This window comes from Acanthochromis polyacanthus, chromosome 9 (genome assembly GCF_021347895.1).
Source record: "Acanthochromis polyacanthus isolate Apoly-LR-REF ecotype Palm Island chromosome 9, KAUST_Apoly_ChrSc, whole genome shotgun sequence".
Lineage (NCBI taxonomy): Eukaryota > Metazoa > Chordata > Actinopteri > Pomacentridae > Acanthochromis > Acanthochromis polyacanthus.
The window spans coordinates 9,523,429-9,549,799 of NC_067121.1; the positions used below are offsets into that span (position 1 = coordinate 9,523,429).

The 26,371-nt window shown below is 41.3% G+C and overlaps 3 protein-coding genes across 5 annotated transcripts in view; 1 reads left to right on the forward strand and 2 right to left on the reverse strand.

Annotated features, from left to right (window-relative positions):
- LOC127535343 (tripartite motif-containing protein 16-like) overlaps positions 1–26,371 on the forward strand; it is a 599,330-nt gene that overhangs the window by 20,829 nt on the left and 552,130 nt on the right. The gene's annotated exons all lie outside the window — the stretch shown is intronic.
- LOC127535344 (tripartite motif-containing protein 16-like) lies at positions 3,803–14,987 on the reverse strand. The gene is made up of 2 exons (XM_051953170.1): positions 12,953–14,987; positions 3,803–4,513 (listed from the first exon to the last, which is right to left on the reverse strand). The coding sequence occupies exon 1, from the start codon at positions 14,640–14,642 to the stop codon at positions 12,969–12,971; it is 1,674 nt and encodes a 557-aa protein (XP_051809130.1). The 5' UTR covers positions 14,643–14,987; the 3' UTR covers positions 3,803–4,513; positions 12,953–12,968.
- LOC110970661 (tripartite motif-containing protein 16-like) lies at positions 4,512–6,250 on the reverse strand. Its single transcript, XM_051953156.1, has one exon. It carries the CDS (start codon positions 6,210–6,212, stop codon positions 4,530–4,532), a length of 1,683 nt encoding a protein of 560 aa, XP_051809116.1. The 5' UTR covers positions 6,213–6,250; the 3' UTR covers positions 4,512–4,529.

A 26,371-nucleotide genomic window follows, 5' to 3' on the forward strand; every position in this document is an offset into this window, starting at 1 on the left:
AAGAGGAGGACAGCTTTGCTTACATTCGCTGGTTGTATGCCACTTTGGATTGTGCTACATTTGCTTTCTTTCGTTTGCCTAGTTTTTAGGAACTTTTTGCCCTTTGTTATACCTCCCAAGTCAGACTCTCCTGGTGGCAGTGTTGGCAGTAAGATTATGATTTTACCACTGTGTTAGCGAAGGTGATTGTGAGTTCTGACTCATGGCAGAAAGTCACGTTATGTCACGGTGTAGAAATGGAATTCCGACCCCCTGTACTTGCAGTACTAATGCTAAAACAAGCCAATAACTCATTAGTCAATTGAACACAAGCATCCAATAATTCTCAGAGTTTTGCTGTGTTGGTTGAACAAAACAAGCAATCTGAAGATTTTAGAGGAAACGGTAACACAGCCTTACGACGACCTGCCGATTGATCAAGTTTCAGATTATTTTACATCCTTATTACTAGCAGAATCTTCTTTTGTATTCCACCTGCTAAATTTATGGCCCACTTGTGCGCCTGAGCTCAGACTAACAATAAATAACTCATGTGTGCAGCGGGACTTTACCATGAAGTCAGTAGCAATCACTCTGGTGGAGAGTCTAGTGTAACTCTATCGATGTATTCTGCTCTACAAATGTGCTGTGCTGGGATCAGCAGAGTCTCCTTTCAAATGGGCGGACAGTGTAGTAGCCACATCAACAGCCTGTGACAGACTACTCACATTGCTTTGGGATTACGGTTCATGCATATATTTGTGGCTTTGTGCAAGTGCAAGTATATATGCGTGTGTTATTACCCTTAATCAGAACCTCCCAGCTCTCCAGACGTTTCATTTACAGTATATATGGATCACTGTCTGACAGCCTGGTCTTTATTAATCCTGTTTATTTCCATCCATCTCCCTGAATAATCCCTGAGCTGCAGCGGCGTGAGATCCTCGTCTCTTCGTGCATACCTGTCAGGTGTAATGGTCTCTCCTTTTTACGAATGAGATGAGATCTGGGTGTCTGTCTGCCTTTATGGGAAGCTAATCAACCTGTCTGTCTGCCCACCTCTGCATTGTTCAGCAGAGACTGAAATCAATTTCACAACTGCAGCAGGACAGGAAAAGCAACAGCAGCCTTGAACCCTTGAAAAAAAACACCTAAGATTAGAGGCATCAGGGTGATTCCCTTCATTTTTAATGTGGTGTTTAAAAAAAGAAGAAGCTCCAAGACAATGACTTTCCCCTGTGTACTCCAAAGACACAACAAAAGCATTTTTACCTTAAGAAAATAAATAGTGAACATGTTTGCAGAGCCTTATCTATTCAGCCACAGTCTGAGGATTGTCTGTGACGGTCTGCCTAAGAATATCTTTGAACCAGGACTGTGAATGTAAAAGCTGAAAAGCAGAGGGTGTGGATGGTTTCACGCTTTAAGATGATTTGAGGCACTTTAAAATCCAAGTCCTATGAGTATATGCTGCAAGAAACTGCTTATTTCCCTGTAAATGTTATCAGAGGGAGGCACAGGGGTAGGAGTTTAAAAAAAAATAAAGTGGATGTGCCACTTGCATTTAGCAGTAAGAGGGATTAGACAAAGAAAGAAGACAGGTCTGCATTAAAAGCTGGATTTGTCCAGAGAAACAAAGAGGTTTTTGCGGTCGAGAAGGCTCGTCTGACCACATATTTAACATTTACGGTGAGAATTAATCAATCCCTTTGTGTCGTTTACTACCAAAAGTAAAGAAAGACTTCATTTTACAGAGTGGATTAAATGAGCAACAGATAAACATAAAAAGAAGCAAATCTATAAATTCTTCTTATACCACATAAAAACTAACAAGAGCAACAGATTTGTAGAACTACCCTTATTTAAGCTGACCATGATCATTTCACTTTATTGCAATCATTTCCTTTCACCTGTTTAAAAAAGCTCAATAAAACATAACAGAAATGTCATATTTCAATCACTGTTTCCACATCATTTTCCACTCTTCACACATTATTTTCTGCTGTGGTTTAATGGCATATTTCTGGGTTCTTAACTTCTAATACTCAACCGACTACATTTCCATGAGCATCTATTGACATTAACATCAAGGATTCTGCTTCAAAGCCAAACACCACATCACTGCTTTTAAACCCAAATGAAAAAAAGGGAGCTCAGCAACTTGGTGGAGGCAATTTCTCAGATTTGGAGCAATAAAGTGACATTCAAAGGCATCAATAGGGCTAATCTAAAACTAATGCAAGGGTCCTCAATTTTTGTTGGAGTTCCGTTCCTAAGTTGATTTTCACCGTAAGTTGGAACTCACATCTCCTGTGTGTCCCCTGTATATGACACAGTGGTAAAATCATAATCTAGGACATAAAAACACTGTACAGTTTGTCGGTGTTTCACCCTTTTCTGAGCGTTTTATTACATCTAATTTCACCTCTATGCAAATGGCTTTCCTTTTCTTCGAAGCACTGCCATCAGAAGAGTCTGACTTACCATAATGAAGGGCAAAAAGTTTGCAAATGTCGCAGAATCCAAGGTGGCATGTAACAGGCGAATGTAAACAAAGTCGGCTCCCTCTTAAAGCGCCACATGACGACATATTCGTTCGCTCTGCTCGCCAACTAGTTCCATGTAACCAGTCTAGACGTGACGACAAAATGCCGTAGGTCGAGGACATCGTAAACTGAGGACCCCCTGTAGAGGCATAAAAGACACTTAAATTATACCTTTTTAATTATATTATACGGTTTGTTTTATGACAAGTAATTATATATAAATTATTAACCATATTTCTGACTCCTTTCCTGTAATCAAGAGTCTGACAGTCGAGACTTGAATTTGAAAACTTGGTTTTAACTTCCAAGGAGTGAGTATTCTGTCCGAGCTTACATGTGTTCTGGTTTTGTGGCTTAAAGAAGCTAGTGCTGAATATTTTGGAGAAAATATCTGACAGACATAGTGATTGTCGTTTGTGATGTGTGATATAATGTATGCGGCAGTTCGATTTTTACTATATAATAGATGTAAAACCACTGACACAACAGTTCAGTCGCTGGGTCTGATGCCGTGCACAACATATCCCTTAAATGCAGCTTTTTGGAATTTTTCCAACTGCACAACTTAGAACTACGAATTGATTGTCCAGCCCAAATAGAAACAAAACAAAACATTCAGCAGCTATAAAAAGTTTATTTTCTACATGAATTTGGCTATTATGAGTAAAAGTTGAATTTCTTGAAGCTTTGATTCATGTCTGACTGGCTGAATGAACGTGCTACATGGGAGAAGTTTGAGTATGGGAGCTATCAATAACAAAACTAAAAATGCACAACAAGGGATATCCCAATCCCATCTCAAGGCATTTTTCAAAGGAACAGCATCAGCAGAAACCTAAAAGTTTTTAGTTTTTGTGTTTTTGTCAAGCCGACTTACACAAAGAAAGTCTGACTATGCCAGACTGTCTTTGTAGTTCAGCCTCTGATCTGCTAAACCAACGCTGTAAACACGAGAAAAACTGCGCTGGTTCAAATAGAAGCATCCTGTCCAATTTCAAATTCCTTTACAATTTATTGACTATAGGTCCAGGTCTGTATAGGATAAAGTCTGGGTCTGAGCTTAGACCGCAGTCCACCAGTTCGTGACCTGGGGTCCAGTATCTAGTGGATTAAATGAAGCCTCGATTCGAAGAATTTTGCCTTAAGGAATGTTAGTAATCGAGTTACTCGAATAACTTGAGGAATCATTTCAGCACTAATCACAACCTGCCTACACCAAATACACGATTGCACCACTATCATGATGTGTTTCAACTGTAAACTGTGGAAGTCATTCTCATTTTGGTTGGAGTACAAATCGACACATGAAATCTGGTGGCAGAATAAAAAGACACAAAATAATACTCTCATTTGAGTCTCTGCTTTCAAAAATAACCTTCTTCTTCATTTTTTCCAGTGACTCACAGTTCAGTATTTTGATCATCAAATGTTGAATTCATCATGTCTGAAAAACCATTTCAATGAATAATATAAGACTAAATGATAGAATCCCGGTTCTGTTCATTTAGTGGCATTTATTGTCATGGATTTGTAGATTAACATGAAGCTGAATCACAAGTTTGTCAGCAGTCGAGAAAAACACAAACCAAAAAAATTAAAAATGATCACATCAGTAAAATAAAATGAGGATTGGACTAAAACGTAATCATATTTCCACAGAGAATCAACCATGAAATACAAATTCTGTACATGTCTCTGATGTGGGTCAGGACTCAAGAACTGAATTCTGTTTACTGAGTGAGAGCACAAACTACATCTGGGCTGGAAAAATCTACCAAAATGTAAAGTCATTTTTTAATAAAGAAAGTTGGAAGAAAGTCAAAGATGAGCAGAAGAAGAAATGAAAAGATCAACAAGTGCTGACAGTCACTGTTTGGTTGACAGTTGATCTCTGTGCAGTGTAGAAATAAAACAACAATGAGCTGTGAGCAACAATGATGGAGACTAAATGAGTGAAAGAATCAAAGACACAATCAGACTCACTGCACCTTCAATCACCTCTGTCTACTTCAGTTCACACAATTCAGCACTTGATCTGGAAAAATAACTTCCAAGTCCAGCATGTATCTGCTGAATGAATGTGGTCTGGACTCTGTGGAGGAGAGTCATGGTTTCAGAGACGCTGTAGAAGGACAGAATACCTGCACTGTGATCCAGGTACACTCCAACTCTGGAGGACCAAGGACCTGAGACGGAAGTTTGGATGTTGTTGGACCAAAATTTATAACTGTTTAGGGACCATTCTAATGCCCAAGATTTGTCATTATATCCAAATCCACATTCAGTTCCACGTCCTGCTCTGCTGATATTTTTGTACGCAACTGCTACATAAACTACTTTTCCTCCTCTCCACTCCACCTCCCAGTAACAACGTCCAGTCAGACTCTCTCTACTCAGGACCTGAAGATATTCAGTGAATCTTTCTGAATGATCAGAATAAGACTGTTGTTGACCCGTAAATGTTACTTTCCTGTTCCCTTCAGATAATAACAGGTTTCTGTGTGCTGTGTTTGGATCCAGAGTGATTTGACGTGAATATTTCAAGAATCCAGCTCTGGTCTTTGGCTCTGCTTGTGAATCTGACAGTGAAACATCCACTTGAGTCCCTGTCACTGAGATCTTTGTCCATGTGTCCCTCACAATGTCCTGTAGATGATCTCTGAGCTCTGACACAGCTGCTGTCACCTCCTCAAAGTGTCTCAGAGGACGGATGTCCATGCTGGATGAGTGTGTGGACTCACTGAGTGCTGACACTGAGGGGTAGTTGTGGAGAAACTGGTTGTGATCGTCTGTGTGTGAGAGCTGCTTCAGCTCAGCGTCTTTCCTCTTCAGCTCTCTGATCTCCTGCTCCAGCTTCTCCTTCAGCTCTTTCACTCCACTCACTTCAGTCTCCTGCTGGGATCTGATCCGCTGCTCCACATCTCGGCTTGTTTTCTGGATCAGATGGATGATGTGGGTGAACACCTCCTCACTGTCCTTCACTGCTTTATCAGCAGAGCCATTGATGGCCTCCAGCTGCTGTTGGAGCAGCTTCACATCTTTCTCTCTGTCCTGGATTCTCTGCTGGATGTTTTGTCGACTCACCTCCAGCTCTCTCTGCCTCTCCGTCCTTTCTGCTGCAGCTGAGACTGTGTCGTGGCCTTTATGTTCCTCCACAGAGCAGAGATAACAGATAGACTGCTGATCAGTGCGGCAGAACATCTTCTTCACCTCATCGTGGAGAGAGCAGATGTTCTCCTGGAGCTTCTTGGAGGGCTCCACCAGCTGGTGTTTCTGGAACTGAGGCACATCATAGTGAGGCTGAAGGTGTTTCTCACAGAAAGAAACCAGACAGACTAAACAGGACTTGAAGGCTTTCAGTTTCCTCCCAGTGCAGACATCACAGGACACGTCTTCATCTCCAGCATAGCAGTGATCAGCAGCAGCAGCTTGGAGTCCAGTCTTCTTCAGCTCCTCCACTAAAACTGCTAACATGGTGTTTTTCATCAGGACAGGCCTCGGTGTGAAGGTCTGCCTACACTGAGGGCAGCTGTAGATTCTCTTCTCATCCTCTCCATCCCAGTGGGCTTTAATACACTTCATGCAGTAGTTGTGTCCACAGGAAAGAGCCACCGGATCCTTCAGTAGATCCAGACAGACGGAACAAGAGATTATTTCTCGGTCCAGCTGAACTCCTTTCTCAGCCATTTCTCCTCTCACTAACAGCGACTGTGTGTGTTTCACTCCCTCCTTCCTGAAACTAGTGTGAGCTCTGATCTACAAATCACGTGTTCCTGCAGTGAACGGGGCCTGTCAGCTCTTCCACGTCACCACATGTTGGTTCCACCCATGTTCAAGATGCAGATCTGAAGGGGAGGAAACCAGGAAATGTGTGGACAGAGTGGAGCTGCTGTGTTTGGGAGCAGGAAGAAGAGGAGGGTTATCAGGCTGAGATTCATTCCAGGAAGAGGAGAGAGACGCTTCATAGCAGAGCTCATTTCTCATTTAACCCTCAGTTTGAAAAAGTTACACAGATTTCCTGAATGAAAAAATATGCTCATCAAAATACTGTCATGAAAATATTTTATAATAATATTATATTAACTTGGACTGAGTCACTTTTTAACCAACAACGATCCTAATCAAAACTGACAAATTTAACCCTTTAAATGCCAGTTTGTTTTTATAATGTCACACTTTCTTCTTTTGAAAAACACAAACAACATTAATCATCATTAATACAACTGGTGGCGAGTGACAAATTTGCTCTTTTGATTATCACAATTGAGGATATATTCAAAATTATTGACATCAATTTTGAGGTATTATAAGCATATATTGTCAGGGCCTCCTCCTCATCCTCGCTCCTACCTGGCATCCTATAACCTTTTCCCCACTTTCATTCTACTATTTTGGCAATGCAAGAAGTGACAACCTCCAAACTTTCTCAGCTACAACATCTGCACCTCTGCTGCTGCTCTATACAGTATCAAGTATGTAGTCATCACAGGAGAGAAGTTGTAGGGGGAGACCGCAAAGAAACAACAAAAATCGATTGAAATCGTAATTGTCCAAGATGACTAAAAAAAAACAATCAAGATTTTATTTTTTGGCCATATCGCCCAGCCCTACTACCTTCATTGTTTCCTGCACCTTCTGTACGCTGACTGGGACTTTTCCACTCCTCACCTTGATCCTCCGAGGCCCCCAAGAAAGCCACCTACCGTCTCCTTCAGTCCATCCAGCGTCTACAACCAACGATACCCCCTCCACGGTCCATTCCTGGTCATTCTTCAGCTGGAGCCCAGTCCGAACATCTCTGAAGCTGTGTTTCCATTACCCTTAGATTTGTGCAGTAAGTAAATAGCGCAATAAAAAAACAGTAATGGAAACAGCTGAATTTTGAAAAAGGACTAAAATATTGCTAAAAAGTTTTTACGCTCTCATGAGGTGGTTTTTCAGACGTTTCGATATTGAAAAATATCGCAAAAGCACAATGGAAACACTTTTTCTGCAATTATACGTCACCAGATGTGACGTACCTGGTCACATGACCAGAGTAAACATGGCACGGTACATGTGGACAGAAGAGGAGACCGAGGCTTTTCTTGCCATTATTCTTGAGAAAAACATCACTGCCATACTAGACAGCACACAGCAGAGGAATGCAGAGTGTTATAAGGAGATAGAAACAGGTTTTGGGCGTCCGTCTTCCTGCAGTGAAATCTCGCGGGATGATATTTTACGAGAGTTACGATGCTTCTGCCCAGAACAACCTTCAATGGAAACACGTTCAAAGCGCAAATATACTTTGTCGAAATTTTAGAAATATCGCTTTTATTTTGCAAAAAATTGTAATGGAAACCCAGCTTGAGTTTCGTTAGATTTCTGTTGTTGCACTGTTTAACCTTAGCGAGTGAATTAGTTTCGTTTTTTGCCTCAGAAGAGTAATGGTTCAAGGCTTAGGCTTCGCTTTCTGTGAATCGTTTTTTGGCTTTAGTTGTGCTTAGTATTTTTGTATTCAGTTCCCACCTGGGTTTTACCCTCCGTGCGTTCTGGCCTGTGATTTATCCTCCTACCTCTAAGAGTAGTAGAATGTAGCTCAGCCTTCTTCGTTGTTATTGTCTGTTAGCCTTCCGCCCGCTAGCAACTACCAGTGTCAAGTACCGTATTCAGGCAATAAAGCCTCTTTAAAACCTACTTACTTGTGTACCAGTTCATTCTCTGCATCTGAGCTCTAGCCCTGAATCCTGACAAAAGATGCAACAACAACAACAATAATATGACAATTTCATCTATACATCACCGATTTACAGCATATGTCATCTCACAGCACTTCATTTTAACCAGATAAAACCCACTGAGATCAGGATCTCTTTCACAAGAGTCACCTGGAAAAGAAGTCCAGCAACACATCTCATAAAAACACTTCACATAGCAAGCAGTCACAAAACCTGTAATGTGAAGCTAAAAAAAAAAAAATCCTACAGAACATACATACAGAACCAGGCTCAGGGAAGGTGGCCATCTGCCTCCACCAGTTGGGGTGAGGATGGGGGTAAGAGGGGTAGAGATAGCAGGATAGCAGATGAAGAACAATGTGTTGTCACGCCCCTCCTGCTCCGGTGCGCTGGCTAATGAGCCTAATGACAAGCAGCACAGCCGGCGCAAATGAATAATCAGCGCCGTATAAAGCCTGGCTCTCTCTTCTGCTCAAGTGCTGGTTCATTGCCACATCGTCCACGTCAAACGATGCACTCCGCTACACTGTTCACCGTCTCCTGCACGTCGCTTCCCGGACTCCGTCTCCCCTCTGGTTCACCTTATCTATGTCCCTGCTCCTCGGACCCCGTCGCCCCCCTGGATGATCTTGCCTGCTTCCCGGCCAACGCCACACTCCCTCCACCGGCTCTGTCAGCTCAGTCCCTCTTCCGCCTTCCAAATCCTGGACTCTCAGTAAGCCACCTTCCCCGTTAATTTAGTGTTATGTTTAGCTTTTACCTCGGCCTTTGGGTCCACCCTTTGTTCAGTTCTGTTTAGTTTCCCCTCTCCGTTATTTCCCTCCTGCTTCCTTTATTAAGAGTTTTCTGTTTATATATTTTTATTTCTATTAAATCATTATTAACTCACCCACCTGTCTGTGCCTGCTGCTTGGGTTCACACCACTGGAATCATGACGTGTACACTGAATGCTTTTCTTCACCTCAGACAAGTCACACTTTATCAGCTGCAGTTAAATCATTGTTACAGAGCTGAACCCTGAGCTCAGCTAAACTTAATTTTACTGGAAAACTTAAATCCATTTTTTTAAGTCTTGATTTTTTTTCTGTCATATTAATATGTGGAGCAGTAACATTGCTGAGCATCAGGGCCGGATTGGGAGTCAAATTCGGCCCGGGACTTTTTGGACCAGACCAGCCCACCTGTGCAATCGACAATACAATGTGTTTGTATTGCAGGAGACGGCTACATTTGGCTAACTAGCCAATTAGCTTCTAAGGCTACCGTGGATAGACCTTGGGCTTGGGCTAAGAGTTTACACCACCGATGCTAACAGCTTGATATTTCTCTACTGAAGGCAACATATTCAGACATCCTCGAAGATATAATGAAATGCAGGATTCTTTCATGCTCACCACTCCAGCCTCACTTTCTTCACATCGATCTGCATCCTCATCCTCGCTTGTTGGTTCAGCCTCTTCATCAACAGGTGGCCCCTGTGCCTGTGATGGACCGGCAGCGGCTACAGCAAACATTTCTGTTATTGTTTTACTCTATCCGGCCGATGCTTCGAGAGCTTTTCTTTTCTTTTCTCGAAGCTTTTCAGCTCCTCCTTTACGTTTTTTTGACGTTCTTCTCCATCTCCAACTGCCTGGCTGGGCTTTACTGCACACACTGCGATATCAAGTCTAAACTCTACTCAGCCCAGAGCTGTCACCTGAGGGCGGGGCTGAGCGTGCGTGTGGTGTGACGCATATGGGCCTGCATGCCTGCGTGCCTTTACAGGGCTGATGAATGGTTGGACGCTCATCCCATTCGGCCGCATATGGATAAATAAACATTTTTTATTTTTTTTTTGCCTTTTTATTGTGATAGTCGCAGCGAAGAGTGACAGGAAATGGGGACAAGAGTAGGGGTAAGACATGCAGCAAAGGGCCGTGGGCAGGAATTGAACGCGGGCCGCTGTGTCGGAGACCAGCCCCTGTACATGGGTCGCCTGCTTAACCCGATGAGCTATACAGGCGCCGGGTGCCCATAACAAAATTATTTAATAAATATCAGCGCACCGGCCCTTCGGTCAAACGACCGAATGAAGTCACATTCAATCCGCCCCTGCTGAGCATACAGATGCGTTACAGAACATGACCTCTCTGATCAATAAAGTAACGACTAAAATATGACAACAGGTAGTCAAGTAACAATGAAAACACAATTTAAACCATCAGATGCTGCATTTAGATGAATTTTCATGAAACATGGGATAGAATTTTCTAAATTAATCACAACATCATAAACTCTGGACAGGTCATTAATACGTGGGTATATTTTTGGTAAACCAATATCTCAAGTGTGCAGGTGAATTTATTTCCATCAGAATAAAATCATCAACTCTGGTTGTGTCTTCAATATGTGGGTATTTCTACCAATGTCTCAAAGGTAGAAGTAAACTTGTTTCCCTCAAAATAAACCACAGCATCTCTTCTCCTGGGTTGTGTTGAACAGCGGTCACCCAAAATGTTAGTCCATGAACATCACATGATTAGTGACATTTTCTGTAAAATAAGACACCAAACTACATCAGTTTGAGAATTCTAAACTGTCTTACTGACAACAAAAGCACAATAAAGTTGCTGAAATCCAGTTATGTTTTCCTGTTGATGTTTTCCTCTCCAAGATTTCCAGTGGCTCCATCTCTTCACTTTGTGTTTATTTCTTTGAATCCTGAGGTTTTTTTTAAACATGGAGGGACATAAGGAAGGAGGAAAACAAACAAAGGTAAGTTTTGTGGCACCATAAAGTTGCTAATTTGACTTCAATTCACAAGCCTAAGAAAATGCTTTATTATGATCAGAATTAATTTCTAAATAATGAAACACACCCAGCTTCACTTCACTGCTCACTCACATTAATAAACATGTGTCTGTTTACATGTCTGAAGTCAAAAAGAAGCAGAAACAGTGAACGTGACCAGAACAAAGCTGTGTATTTACCTGGTTTGGGTCTCAGTCTGCGGTGGAAACACCTGGAGACTCTCCAGCTGTGAGCGGTCTGTTAATGAAACACACCTGGAAGCTTCAGGAAGTCCTCACCTGTCTGTCACCTAAATGACAACCTCAAGTCAACATCCGGAATGATTTAAGTTCTGAAAAATGGCGTAAATCAATATATCAATGTATTTTCATCCGCCACCATTTCAGCTCCGTTCAACTGTTTACTACTGCAAATGGACACAACCAAGTGTATGATCGAGTGGGGGTGTCACACATGTAAAGTTTCCTGAACAGATTTAAAAAGAAAAATCAAACACAACATCAAACAGCTGTTAAAGATGAATGTATTCAATAAATATACATTCTACTGCATATGTAGCTTTGAACTGATGTGTTGTAGATATTTGTGGGAACATGACCTCCCCCAAAGAATACGTGGTTACGCCCTGAACGGTAAAACTGTGTCCTAAATGTTCACACTTTCATTATTACTAATAATAGTTGTAGTGAATGCTCTAGATTTAAATAAAGGTTGATTGATAACTAATATATTAAGAATTATTCAATAAACTTTTAATATGAACTATTGACAAAGTTACTGTTGACTGAATTCAAACATATTTGGATTTCAACAAAAATTCCAACATGATAAATATCAGATCTCACAAATCCTGCACATATATTTCCCTTTTACAAAACGGAACATTTGTGTAAAATGTTTTTTTTCCTTTACCAAAATTTTAATTATTTACTGGGAAATCATTTAAAGGGGAAAAATGACAAAACTGTTCAGCACAGAAAGATTTTAGTTAATTTTATTAAAAGTTCAGGTGGAAATCTGCACTTCAACCATGTAAATGTTGAATTCTTCATATGTGGATTATTTTGGTTTTAGAAGATAAACTGTCACAATGCAAACAAATTGTAGGTTAGGAACAGAATAATCACTTCATTGTAAGAGACAAATGATAGAATCCAGGTTATGCTCATTAATTGTCATTTATTTGCAAATTAGCATGAAGCTAAATCAAAGTTTATCAGCAGTCGAGAAACAAACCAAACCAACACAATTAAAAATCCCAACATCAGTACAATACAATGACTATTGACTGGAATAAAATATAATATTTCAACAGAAAAATCAACTACAAAATATAAATTCTGTACATGTATCTCTGGAAAAGAAAAACTGAGTGCACAATTAAATAAAAAACTGAGTTTTCCGTCACCTCAGCTGGTTCCTTAAATGCATCACTAACATGGGATTGAATCAACATTAACTCAAATGAGACAAAAACAAAAACAAGACTTAGAAACACATTAAAAGTCACTTATTGTTACATCTTCATGCAGCTGTTGAATTCAAAAATTGTTTCTGAGAAGCTAAAATGTGAAAACATGGAAATATTTACAATAAATGTTGTTCTGATTTCATGTCCAAAATAAGTCAGAAAACTTGTCAGGAAAAACATAAACCTCCATGAAACATCACTTATTGTGTCCTGATGCTTTAGAATAAGACTCAAAATGTTGCTGCAGAAATGAAAGTCATTTTTAGTGAAGAAAGTCAAAGATGAGCAGAAGAAGAAATGAGAAGATCAACAAGTGCTGACAGTCACTGTTTGGTTGACAGTTGATCTCTGTGCAGTGTAGAAATAAAACAACAATGAGCTGTGAGCAACAATGATGGAGACTAAATGAGGGAAAGAATCAAAGACACAATCAGACTCACTGCACCTTCAGTCACCTCTGTCTACTTCAGTTTACACAACTCAGCACTTGTATCAATACTAACCCAAAGTCCAGCATGTATCTGCTCAGTGAATGTGGTCTGGACTCTGTGGAGGAGAGTCATGGTTTCAGAGACGCTGTAGAAGGACAGAATACCTGCACTGTGATCCAGGTACACTCCAACTCTGGAGGACCGAGGACCTGAGACGGGAGTTTGGATGTTGTTGTACCAAAATTTATAACTGTTTGGGGAACAATATAATGCCCAAGATTTGTCATTATATCCAAATACATGTTCAATCCCACTTTCTGTTCTGCTGACATTCTTGTACGCGACTGATACATAAACTATTCCTCTCCACTCCACCTCCCAGTAACAACGTCCAGTCAGACTCTCTCTACTCAGGACCTGAAGATTTCGAGTGAATCTGTCTGGATGATCAGAATAAGACTGTTGTTGACCCATATTTGATACTTTTCTGTTCCCTTCAGATAATAACAGGTTTCTGTGTGCTGTGTTTGGATCCAGAGTGATTCGACGTGAATACTTCAAGAATCCAGCTCTGGTCTTTGGCTCTGCTTGTGAATCTGACAGTGAAACATCCACTTGAGTCCCTGTCACTGAGATCTTTGTCCATGTGTCCCTCACAATGTCCTGTAGATGATCTCTGAGCTCTGACACAGCTGCTGTCACCTCCTCAAAGTGTCTCAGAGGACGGATGTCCATGCTGGATGAGTGTGTGGACTCACTGAGTGCTGACACTGAGGGGTAGTTGTGGAGAAACTGGTTGTGATCCTCTGTGTGTGAGAGCTGCTTCAGCTCAGCGTCTTTCCTCTTCAGCTCTCTCATCTCCTGCTCCAGCTTCTCCTTCAGCTCTTTCACTCCACTCACTTCAGTCTCCTGCTGGGATCTGATCTGCTGCTCCACATCTCGGCTTGTTTTCTGGATCAGATGGATGATGTGGGTGAACATCTCCTCACTGTCCTTCACTGCTTTATCAGCAGAGCCATTGATGGCCTCCAGCTGCTGTTGGAGCAGCTTCACATCTTTCTCTCTGTCCTGGATTCTCTGCTGGATGTTTTGTCGACTCACCTCCAGCTCTCTCTGCCTCTCCGTCCTTTCTGCTGCAGCTGAGACTGTGTCGTGGCCTTTATGTTCCTCTACAGAGCAGAGATAACAGATAGACTGCTGATCAGTGCGGCAGAACATCTTCTTCACCTCATCGTGGAGAGAGCAGATGTTCTCCTGGAGCTTCTTGGAGGGCTCCACCAGCTTGTGTTTCTGGAACTGAGGCACATCATAGTGAGGCTGAAGGTGTTTCTCACAGAAAGAGGCCAGACAGAATAAACAGGACTTGAAGGCTTTCAGTTTCCTCCCAGTGCAGACATCACAGGACACATCTTCATCTCCAGCATAGCAGTGATCAGCAGCAGCAGCTTGGAGTCCAGTCTTCTTCAGCTCCTCCACTAAAACTGCTAACATGGTGTTTTTCATCAGGACAGGCCTCGGTGTGAAGGTCTGCCTACACTGAGGGCAGCTGTAGATTCTCTTCTCATCCTCTCCATCCCAGTGGGCTTTAATACACTTCATGCAGTAGTTGTGTCCACAGGAAAGAGTCACCGGATCCTTCAGTAGATCCAGACAGACGGAACAAGAGAAGGTTTCTCGGTCCAGCTGAACTCCTTTCTCAGCCATTTCTCCTCTCACTAACAGCGACTGTGTGAGTTTGACTTCCTCCTTCCTGAAACTAGTGTGAGCTCTGATCTACAAATCACGTGTTCCTGCAGTGAACGGGGCCTGTCAGCTCTTCCACGTCACCACATGTTGGTTCCACCCATGTTCAAGGTGCAGATCTGAAGGGGAGGAAACCAGGAAATGTGTGGACAGAGTGGAGCTGCTGTGTTTGGGAGCAGGAAGAAGAGGAGGGTTATCAGGCTGAGATTCATTCCAGGAAGAGGAGAGAGACGCTGAGTGTTGAACCTTTTCACAGCAGAGCTCATTTCTCATTGAACCCTCAGTTTGAAAAAGTTACACAGATTTCTTGAATGATAAAAATATGCTAATCATAAATACTGTCATGAAAATATTATAAAGATTATTTGAACTTTTACTGAGTCACTTTTGAACCAACAACGATCCTGATCAAAACTGACAAATTTAACCCTTTAAGCTTCAGTCAATTCCAGCCGTGTTCAGTACAAAAAATCGCTAATATTCTATTTTTAAATAAAAAAAAATACGAAAAATACAGGGAATATTGGACGCACATCGCGAGGTGCATTTCCTTGAAAATGACCGATTCGGGGATTTTATACCGACTTCAGGACATGTTTTGGATAAAATAGTTTACTGGCTTGTGTGATGTGGATGTTAAAGGTTGGATTATGGCAGTTTATGGTGGAATCTTTTTTTGTGTGTAATAATAAACCCGGAAATGTGAGTCGCGCTGTGTGTGTTGAAGCCGTGTATAGAGAACGGATGGATGAATATTCGTTTTTGTCGGACAAATGTGTTTTTCTCACCCGCTGTGGTAATCGCATCTGAAAGTGGTTTATACCGGCGGATTCATGAGAATCTAAGCTTTCCATCGGCGTATAGTGTTTGTATAATCGTGTTTGCAGCCGTCGGACATTCTTGAAATTCCTATGCAAATTAGTAAGTGTACCGCCGGCGGTACACTGAAGCTTATTAACCCTTTAAATGCCAGTTTGTTTACATAATGTCACCATTGCTGTTTTTCAAATGACTAAGACATAAATTTAATATTGTTTAATATGTTTGATTGTGAGTAAAAACATCTTTCTTTTGATTATCACAATCTGAAACATGAATGATTATTGACATTAATTCTGGTGTATTATTAACAACTTAACTGAGGCTCAGGACCTTAAGAACATAAAAATGATATCTTTCTTTTGTCATTTCTATTATTTTTCAGCTGTCACATAGTTAAATTAAAGAACAACATCTGTTTTGAATATCGGTAATCCTAACCCTCAGGCTGCAAAACCAATTCATGTCTGACAGTCGGCTGCAGAGCTGCTGCTCCTCCAGGTTCCTCATACAGTTTTTATTTTCTTCTCCCCTTGACCACAAAACAATCTGGTCCTTTGACCCGTGTCAGTGACGGTCAGGCAGAGAGGACTCGCTACAGGAAACCTCAGTGTTGCTGTGGTTTGTTTGTCCCCCAGACTCTCCAAACCAGACCGTTTTCATCCATGTTTGTCTCCAAAAAGTCTGTTCAGAGTTGTTTGATTTTTTTTTCAAGCATTAACCCCAGGATCTGAACTGTTAAATACATGATGGGTCAAGCTAGAAAGTTACAGCTGCTTACACACACACACACACACACACACACACACACACACACACACACACACACACACACACACACACACACACTAATGTTTGTTTTTCTATACCGGTGGGGACTTACCATTGACTCCCATTCATATCTAACTCCTAATCCATACCCTAACCCTAACCTTAACCATCACCAAATCAATGCCTAACCCTAAACAAACGTTTTTGCACTTTTACATTTTTTATTAACAACAATATGGCCAAGAAAACGGTGTTGCCACCCGTGGGGACCTCATATTAGGTCCCCACCGTAAGACAAGTCCCCACCTTTATATCAAATAGTCAGGTCAAAGTCCCCACCTGTATAGCAGAAACAAGTACACACACACACACACACACACACACACACACACACACACACACACACACACATATCAGTACAAAGAGTATTTTCACACAAACACACACCAAACAGAGAGATTCGGCTTTGCTTCACAGTATATATTTCCTTAAAAAGGTCACAATTAATTGAACTGAAACTGCTAACTGAAGCCTGTTTAAGGGTGGAAACCATAATATTCCTCCCTATGACATACCACCAGTCACTGCATCACATCACAGCTAACAAAGGAATAGAACTGACAGAGCAGAAAGAGGGTGCTGGAAGGATTCTTTTTGCAGGGTGCGTTTCATGGAGATTGGATGGATCGTGCGTCAAGAGAAATAATAATAATAATAATGCTAATAACTTTATTTGTATACCACCTTTCAGAAGAACATTCAAAAAGTGCTTTGACTGGTTGAACATAGTGATAAAAGAGAAATAAAAGAGAACTTTACTGGAAGGCGAGTCTATAAAAGCAGGTTTTAAGAAGCAATTTAAAAAAAATTACTGATTCTGCGAGCCTTACCTCCTTAGACAGGTTGTTCCAAAGCTGAGGGACCCTGATGGAGAAGGGACGAACAGGGTTAGCATGTCTAAAATACAGCCAGGGGCAAGGCCCTGGCAAGCTCTAAAAGTGATCAGCAAAATCTTAAAATCAATTCTTAAATGGATAGGGAGCCAGTGGAGGGAAGCTAGAACAGGGGAGATGTGCTGTCATCTGTAAAAACCAGTCAGAAGCCTCGCTGCTGTGTTCTTGACCAGTTGGAGGCGGGAGAGGGATTTTTGTGCAATACCCGACTAAGGGAGTTGCAGTAATCAAGATGAGAAAAAACGAGGGCATGGATGATTTTTTGAAGTTCTGACTGAGGGGAGATTGATTTGATTTTGGCAATGGTTCTTATCTCGAGGTCAGGATTGGATGACTTTCAATTCAATTTCAATACAATTTTATTTATATAGCGTCAATTACAGTCAAATTGTCTCAAGACGCTTTACAGAACCCATATGCCTGACCCCCAGAGCAAGCCCAAAGGCGACAGTGGCAAGGAAAACACCCTTTTAACAGGGAAAAAACCTCGAGCAGAACCCGGCTCTATATAGGGGGGACCCATCTGCCTGCTGGCTGGGCGGGTTGAGAGGGACAGAGGAGAGCAAGGGGGGGGGGATGGGAGAAGAGGGAGGGGGTGGGAAAGCAAGGAAAACACAACACACATTTGGATACATGTACACAAACAAAGTATAAGCTAACATTGAAAACTGACTCATAGTTTACTCTTATGATGTACGCCTCTGACATTAAACATACTCCATATATAGCTAGCAGTAAAATTCAAACAGTATGTAAGTTAGCATAACAAGTATAGTGAAGGCGATGCAGAGTTGACTGGTGGAAAAGGGGAGTTGGAAGCGGATTGCTGGAGGAAGGTCAGCGGCAGCATCCCACAGTGGACATGGTGGAGACTGGACCACTAGACTTTGTTGATGTGGGGCGTGAAACTGAGGTCAGAATCAAATAGGATGCCTAGATTTCTGGCAGTGGGCTTTACCTTTGTGAATAGTGGACTGAGGATGTTGGCGGTGTGGCTGTTGTTGGGATTTGTAGGACAGAACAGTATGAGTTCAGATTTGGAGTTGTTTAATTGTAAAAAGTTTTGTGCCCTCCAACAGCTTATTTCTTCAAAACAGTTAAAAACAGATGCTAGGCTTTCAGCAGGTCTCAGCGGGAGGTATATCTGTGTGTTGTCCGCATAGCAATGAAAAGAAACATTGTGACGCATGATAATTTGACTGAGCAAGAACATATAAATAGAGAATAAAATTGGACCTAAAATTGAACCTTGCGGTACACCACAAGTAGTAGGAGCTGAGGAGGAAGAGGGGCTACCTATGGTGACCAAAAAGGGTCTGTTTAAAAGATAAGAATAAAGGGACATATATGTACACCAAATGATGGGAGAACTGAGTCTAAACCACGGTTTGTCCCCACCTCATAGCCAATCACAATTCAATATTTGAATTATATGTTTATGTTATGTAGACAATCACATGGAACCATACTGTATAAGATGTTGCATTCATATCAGACTTTATCTTTTTCTGGGAGGCTCTTCCAAAAAGAAAGGGTCCCTGATAAAGGTTTTTGAGACACTGATATTAGAAAATAAACGCCTTAATTTGAAAGCTGTAGTTTGTTCTCAAACAGCAAGCACACGATCTCACAGAGTTTCTGATGTGGTTCATTTTCACCCCTTCTTTGCATTTATTGAGTCAAATTTGATAGAGAGGGAATCACAGAGAGAATTCAACAATAAAAGCAAGTTTTCCAGCAGAGTTTATGTGAGTTTCTTAAACTGAGACTGAAATGACCCTTGTGGAACTGTTAATTTCCTTCAGCAGCGTCTGTCTGTTTTATTTGCATATGAAATCTGTTTTATTGTCCTCTGATGAGACATTCGGCTCTGTGGCATTTAGAAAACACAAGTTTGCACAATCAATTCCATGTGGCAAACACGCTGGGAGAAAATCGAGAGACAGCACGACAAAACATTGCGTATTTGTTCGTATTTGTTTAGGAACGGCAATGTGGGTAGCAGCAATTAAACACGGCGACATCCATTGTCTTTTCTTTGAATCGTCCCATCAGCTTTAAAGAAGTTAGAAACACTTCTCTAATTATTGGAGAAGCCAGTAATTAAATTCAATCTGTATTAGTCATCTGCTGAAGCTTTGCTCTCACTAAGAGGTGCCCTGGAGAGTGTTCATCATTCAGAAAGTCAAGAAACAAAACATTCTCCTAAGCAAAATGCACAAAAAGCAGATGAAAGCAAGAAATGTTTGAGCAACACTGACAGACTGGCATGAGTGGGCATTTTTCTCTCTACTTAAATCTATAAAAAGCTATATAATGCTATACTGGATGGGCACACGGGGTGAGGAAGATCTATTCATTCTCACGGTTCAGACATTCTACATTGAAAGGGTTTTTGTAAAAGGTGCAGAAAAGATGGACAATAAATACAGCTTGAAATTACAAAACAGAATACAGACATATGCACAGGCTGCAATTTTCCAAATGTGTGCCATAATTTGAGCTGAAAGTTTAGATTTTTTTCTGAGCCTCCAGAGGGCAGCGTACAGCTGGAAACACAACAGTGACACCCAGCGTAAGATAAGGAGCAACATGAGCATTTATTTAGCTTTTTAGCCACTTGGCAAACAGAAATTGCAGCTGTTTCTCTCTTCTGGTCTCCAACACCTTCTTGCTAATCATCTTGTTAAATGCATATAGTAGTCACAAATTTTATATTAATGCCATTTGGTACTTAATAGTAATAAAAAAATAAAAATAATCTACAGTTTATCTTTAGAGTGTACTTTGCTTCTTGCAACTAGAAATTAAACTGCAGAGAGCACTGGAAATCCAACACAATAGTAAAATCTCAGCGGTAAATCCAAACATGAACTTGGTAAAAAAAAACTTGATAGTAAAAAAAGAGACATATTTAGGTAGTAAATCTTTGATAGTCGGTCAGTATGAGCAACTGAAATCACTACTATGAGTAAAATTACCACACAGCGGGATCAATCTGTCTGTCTATCTCTCTGCCTGTCTGTCTGTCTGTCACTTTGATCTGTGATTAAAGTTGCAGCTTAAAAAATTAAGTCAGAGGATACAAACAAAATCAGTTGGAATTTTGAAGTGAAATTATAGAAGTATACATAATCTGCAGTCAGCGGGGTTCTTAAAAATACTCAAGTTAAGTAAACAACACACATCGATCCAGAGATTAAATGTTAAGGTCCTACAGGATTATAAACTGTACACATTTACATCACAAATTTTTAAAAAATCAAGGTTAAGACTCAACAAAATTATACAGAGAAACCCAGTTAATCCAAAGATTCCCTATGAGCAGCGCCTTCTGACAGTGAAGGCATCTTTTTGGGGTGAGCGTATTCACATAATATACAACTTTATCGTTATACGTACAAAATAGTGCAACATTTAAATGTTTTACAAATCTATGCTGTAATGTAAGATACAAATCTTGCAGTGTCAGTGGAAACAACACAAAGAATCTTCAAGGGACCTATTCCCACCACATAATAAAAATATGCATGATGGCAAGATTTATATAGTGTAATTTAATAATTTAGATAAACACTTCAAGTTACAAACATTATTTTGATGGGTTGATTTGACATAATAATCTTGCATCAGCTTAATATTGTGTGTAATTCAAACTTAAATTTATAAATTAGTTGAAATAAAACTAAATTTAAGTTGAGGCAACTTAACCCTTAAAAAGCCGGGACCGAGTACACTCGTTCCCGCTTACTCGTACACACAGCTGAAACCGAACATTCTCGGCTCAACACGTGTGACTTGTTTATGATTGCTAATTACCATAAAATATGCACACACCCGTATGTTTAAGTCGACCAATGGTAAGATATAAACACTGGCCCAAATTTGCTTACTTCAAACGATAAAACCGTGTGAGCCGTTATAACGAAGCCGCAATTAAGAAGCTCTTATCGGAGCCGCGTACCGGCCGAAATTCACTATGTCGAATGTCTACGACAATGCGACCTCGCAAGACTTGATCAATATTTTTATGGATTAGGTGGTTTTAGTGTATGTTTTAGTATATGTACTTCTCCAGAAACATGGTCTTGTAAGGGTTAATGAAATTGGCATGAAAACCTAAATATTGTTCCCCTTGAGTTCAAGATTTTAAAGCCCTTCCCTCATTTTAACATGTTGAAACAATTGCAGATTAAAAATGCCTTTAAATGTTAAGCGAAAACTCAGGGATTTTGAACATAATTTCATCATAAGTTATCGTCACTCAAAAAGACTGATGCAAACATTAATTGTGTACTGTCATGCTAGCGTGCTAGCTAAATTGTGCTTATTTGTAGTAAATACGAAGAGAAGCTAAATCTGAGAGGTACGAGCTATTCGTCCTGCTGAAAGGAAACATCAAGGAATCACCATTGTCAGAGAAATTCAACCTTTTTTGTTGCTCTTTCCAACAAGAATTGTAGAGTTCAAGTTGTAGAACTATTTCTTTCTGGATCAAAGTGCAGTTTGTTGCATATTTCAAAAAGATCCACACACATTAATCTCTTACTGTAGCAGAATTTGCTTTTCTGGGGGTTTTGCACCAGATTTTTGCACCTGGCTGCGACATTAGTTGGGTTTGCAGTTCAGGTTCATCCCACTGGTGCTCAGCCCTGACTGCATGGTCCTGCTGTTGTGTCAAAACTTGACAAAGCTTTCCCCAAACTGCTGCTACAGCGGTTGCTATTGATTCAAACATCATCATGTTCTGCAGTATTAAGGTGTCCAGAGGCGACGTCTTCACACTTCTGAACAAATCTTGAAATACAGAGGATCTACAGTGCACTGTTAAATCAGGTCAGAACAGGATTTGTAGCTGTAAGAGACAGCAACAACTATACAAAGGTCATCTTTGTGGAGTTTGAAACCTTTCTCTGTCCATCATGATGGTCAGTCGGGTCAGAACACCGGAGGAAGTTTGTTTCACTGAGGACTGTCTGCTTCTGACTTTACATCTACGGCAGAAATGAACAGAGAAAAGAGACAGAGATTGATGGATCTTGCTGTGGGCATCATTCTGCCACACTTTGCAGATCTGCCTCTGACTGGTTGGTAGCGGGAGAAAAACAGCGAGGAAAAGGACAGAAGTGATGGTTGGAGGATCGAAATGCGAGGAGGACACAGAGACACATCCTGAAGGGGAAGTTGTAGGTTTTCCAGAATCTCTGTGGGATTAAAATAAATGTCAAATGACTTCGAGAGAACTGGAAGGTGGAAACATCACCTGGGAATCTCTTATTTTATCTGCAATCTCGTATTTGATGCAGAGAAGACAGAAAGAGAGAGAGGAGGAGAAATGAATGGAAAACCTCTGGGGGAGCTACACAAAGGAAAAGTGAAAGCGTTGCCCTCCTTCACCTTGACAGCTTTCTCCTCCTCCTCTGTCAATTTTCTTTCTCCCTTCATCTGTGACGTCCATTTTCTCACACCAGCATGTCTTCTTACCCAATTTCTTCCTTCTTTTCTCCTTCTTCCAGGTTGATTTTTTTTTATTAAGGGTATAACCATTATATTGCTATATCAAAAACAACATTCAAGACACAAAACATTGAGTTTGTTTGCGTTTATGTGCCACAATGTAGGCGTGCATTTCTGCAAAAATAAGTCGTTTAGGGTTATATAATGTGCATATCATAAAAGAAGTCATCAAGTATTAGCACACGTGATACAGAATGAAATGAAAATGCTGCACATGAAAGTGAAATATTGCACATGAAATTCAAATATTTTACATGAAAACTGAATATTACGCACGATACTGACATTAATATTGCACAAACCATTGAGAAAAGTGGTATCCAAGGTCAGCTTTACTTTTTCACATCAGTAGAAGAGTTAGTTTCTCTCCTCTGGTTTCAGGATTATTTTCTTTGCTTAATAAAATCCTTTAAAAAAATGTGACTATAGTAACTTTAAACAACACTGTCAACATGACTGTTGTTTCTTGCTAAAAGTTTTTACAGATATCAGATTTTGAAACTTTAAAAACAGGCAAATCAATGAGAGCGCCGGCAGCGCTGTGAGAGTCATGTTCTTTGACTTCTCCAGCGCCTTCAACACCATCAGGCCAGTGCTGCTGCGGGGGAAGCTGGTGGACGCGGGAGTGGCTGGACATCTCGCTGCCTGGACCACTGACTACCTCACTGACCGTCCACAGTACGTGCGGCTGCGCGGCTGTGAGTCAGAGGTGGTAGTCTGCAGCACGGGGGCGCCCCAGGGCACCGTCCTCTCGCCCTTCCTCTTCACCATCTACACCTCGGACTTCACCTACAACACGGACAGCTGCCATCTCCAGAAGTTCTCCGATGACTCCGCCATTGTGGGCCGTGTGTCTGAGGGGAACGAGCTGGAGTATCGGTCGGTCATCATGGACTTTGTGGACTGGTGTGAGCGCAACCATCTGTGCCTCAATACCAGTAAGACGAAGGAGATGGTGGTCGACTTCAGGAGAAGGACACTCCCACATCCACCAGTGAACATCCAGGGGCAGGACATTGAAACAGTGGACAGTTTCAAGTACCTGGGTGTTCACCTCAACAATAAACTGGACTGGTCCCACAACACCGATGCTCTGTACAAGAAGGGCCAGAGTCGCCTCCACCTTCTGAGGAGGCTGAGGTCCTTCGGAGTGTGCAGACCTCTACTAAGGACTTTCTACGACACTGTGGTAGCCTCTGCTTTCCTCTACGCTGTCGTCTGCTGGGCCCCGGGCAGCACAGAGCGGGACATGAAGAGACTGAACAAGCTGACCAAGAGGGCCAGCTCTGTCCTGGGCTGCCCACTGGACTCTGTGATGGATGTGGGTGAGAGGAGGATGTTGACCAAGGTCTCATCCATCATGGACAACAGCTCCCACCCACTGCACCGGACTGTAGTGGAGCTGAGCAGCTCCTTTAGCGCAAGACTCAGACACCCTCAGTGCAAGAAGGAGCGCTACCGCAGGTCCTTCATCCCCACTGCCATCAGACTGTATAACACTACTGTGTAGTTGTTATTATGTGCAATATTTATTATCTTGTTCTTGCACTTTCGTGACTTTTGCACTCCTGTTTTTTGTTTTTGTTTTTGTTTCTAAGAGCCCTGTAATGTTAAATTTCTCCTTTGTGAGATTAATAAAGTCTATCTTAATCTTAATCTTAATCTTAATCTTAAACATTTCACTTGTCTCGATGTTTTAAATTTCACTCATATTTTTACTTTTGAAAACACATTGAATCAGAACAAATGTGAAAATGAGGCAGGACATAAGGCTGGTAAATGACAGAAATCTACGACTGTAAATTGGCCAAATAAGAAAAATAATAAGCATTTCAAACATGCAGATTTATAATGAAGACATGCTGCATGTATTAGGCCAGTTTAAGCATCACATACAAAATTGTTTTTACTTCCTGCGCATTTTATTGTGGAGGTAATGTAGTGGATACATTGTCTTCACAAATTAAGTCTACTGTCTTAATTCTAGGTTCCAAATTAGTTAAAAATATAGTCAGTCAAAAATAATAGTTGCAGCAGTCTCACCAAGGAAAAACAGTGAAGAGTCTTGGAGCAATCTTCAGATTCAAAGATAAAGTGTTTATTCCGTGCAGCACAGGTCAAAACACTCCGAGAGATACCCCGGGGTAAATCTGACTGTGCCCTCTGATGCCCTGTCTTTTATACTTTTTGACTCTGGGGTTTCCACGCCCCAGGTCCATCCTATTTTTTATTGTGAACATCACACTTTCCTGACACACTTATATTATTTCTTCTATTTTTAATAGTGTCTGAACTCCTGGTGCTTTCCTAAAAAAATCAATAGTTGAGCAGATCCACCAGGAGGTGTGCCAAATCCCTCCTGCTGTCTCACTGCCAAACCAATCAGAGCCTTTATTTACCACGAGGCATCTCATCAGACAAGTTCTTTTACTCTTTACACTTCAGCAAATACATGTTTACCCAAAGCACTCCCTCCTGTCCTTACATGACCTCGCCTGACACACTGTTACAACCAGCCAAAACCAGTTTTGACCAGTTTTAGCCATTAGGTCGCTCTTCTACATTGATCAGACTGATCTTCTCACATTATGCTGCTGTGTCTCGAGCTGATCCTTCTTGTTGTGACGCAGTTTTTATTTTACATCTATTGCTGTGTTGCAGTTTAATTTTAGTTTTAATTTCAACATTTTTCATCAGTAACAGACCTCTTTTAGGTGAAAATATTTTTGTAATGTTTTTTTGTTTTTATTTTTTTGTACTATTTCATCATTTTAAAAGCTTGTCTTATCCTCTTTGTTGTTTCAATATATCTGTCCAGCACACATTCATAACAATTCTGACCACTGACAGGTGAAGAGAATAACACTGATTATATCTTCACCATGGCACCTGTTAGTGGGTTGGATATATTAGGCAGCAAGTAAACAATTTTTTCCTCAAAGTTGATGTGTTAGAAGCAGGAAAAATGGGCAAGCGTATGGATTCGAGGCAGTCTGACAAGGGCCAGACTGTGATGGTTAGACGACTGGGTCAGAGCATCTCCAAAACTACAGCTCTTGTGGGGTGTTCCTGGTCTGCAGTGGTCAGTAAATATCAAAAGTGGTCCAAAGAAGGAACAGTAGTGAACCACTGACAGGGTCATGGACTCATTGATGGACATGGGGAGGGAAGGCTGTCCTGTGTGGTCCGATCCAACAGACAAGCTACTGTTGCTCAGATTGCAGAAGAAGTTAATGCTGATTCTGACAGAAAGGTGTCAAATACAGTGAATCACTGTTTGTTGCGTATGGGGCTGTATAGCTGCAGACCAGTCAGGGTTCCCATGCTGAACTCTATGCACCGCCGAAAGGGCCAACAATGGGCATCAGAACTGGACCACGGAGCAATGGAAGAAGGTAGCCTGGTCTGATGGAGCACATTTTTACATCACATGGATGGGCAGGTGTGTTGCTTACCTGGGAACACATGGCACCAGGATGCACTATGGGAAGATTTCAGTCTGGCAGAGGCAGTGTGTGGCTGGGGAACCTTGGGTCCTGCCATCCATGTGGATACTTTGACACGTACCACCTACCTAAACATTGTTGCAGACCATGTACACCCTATTCCCTGATGGCTGGGGCCTCTTTC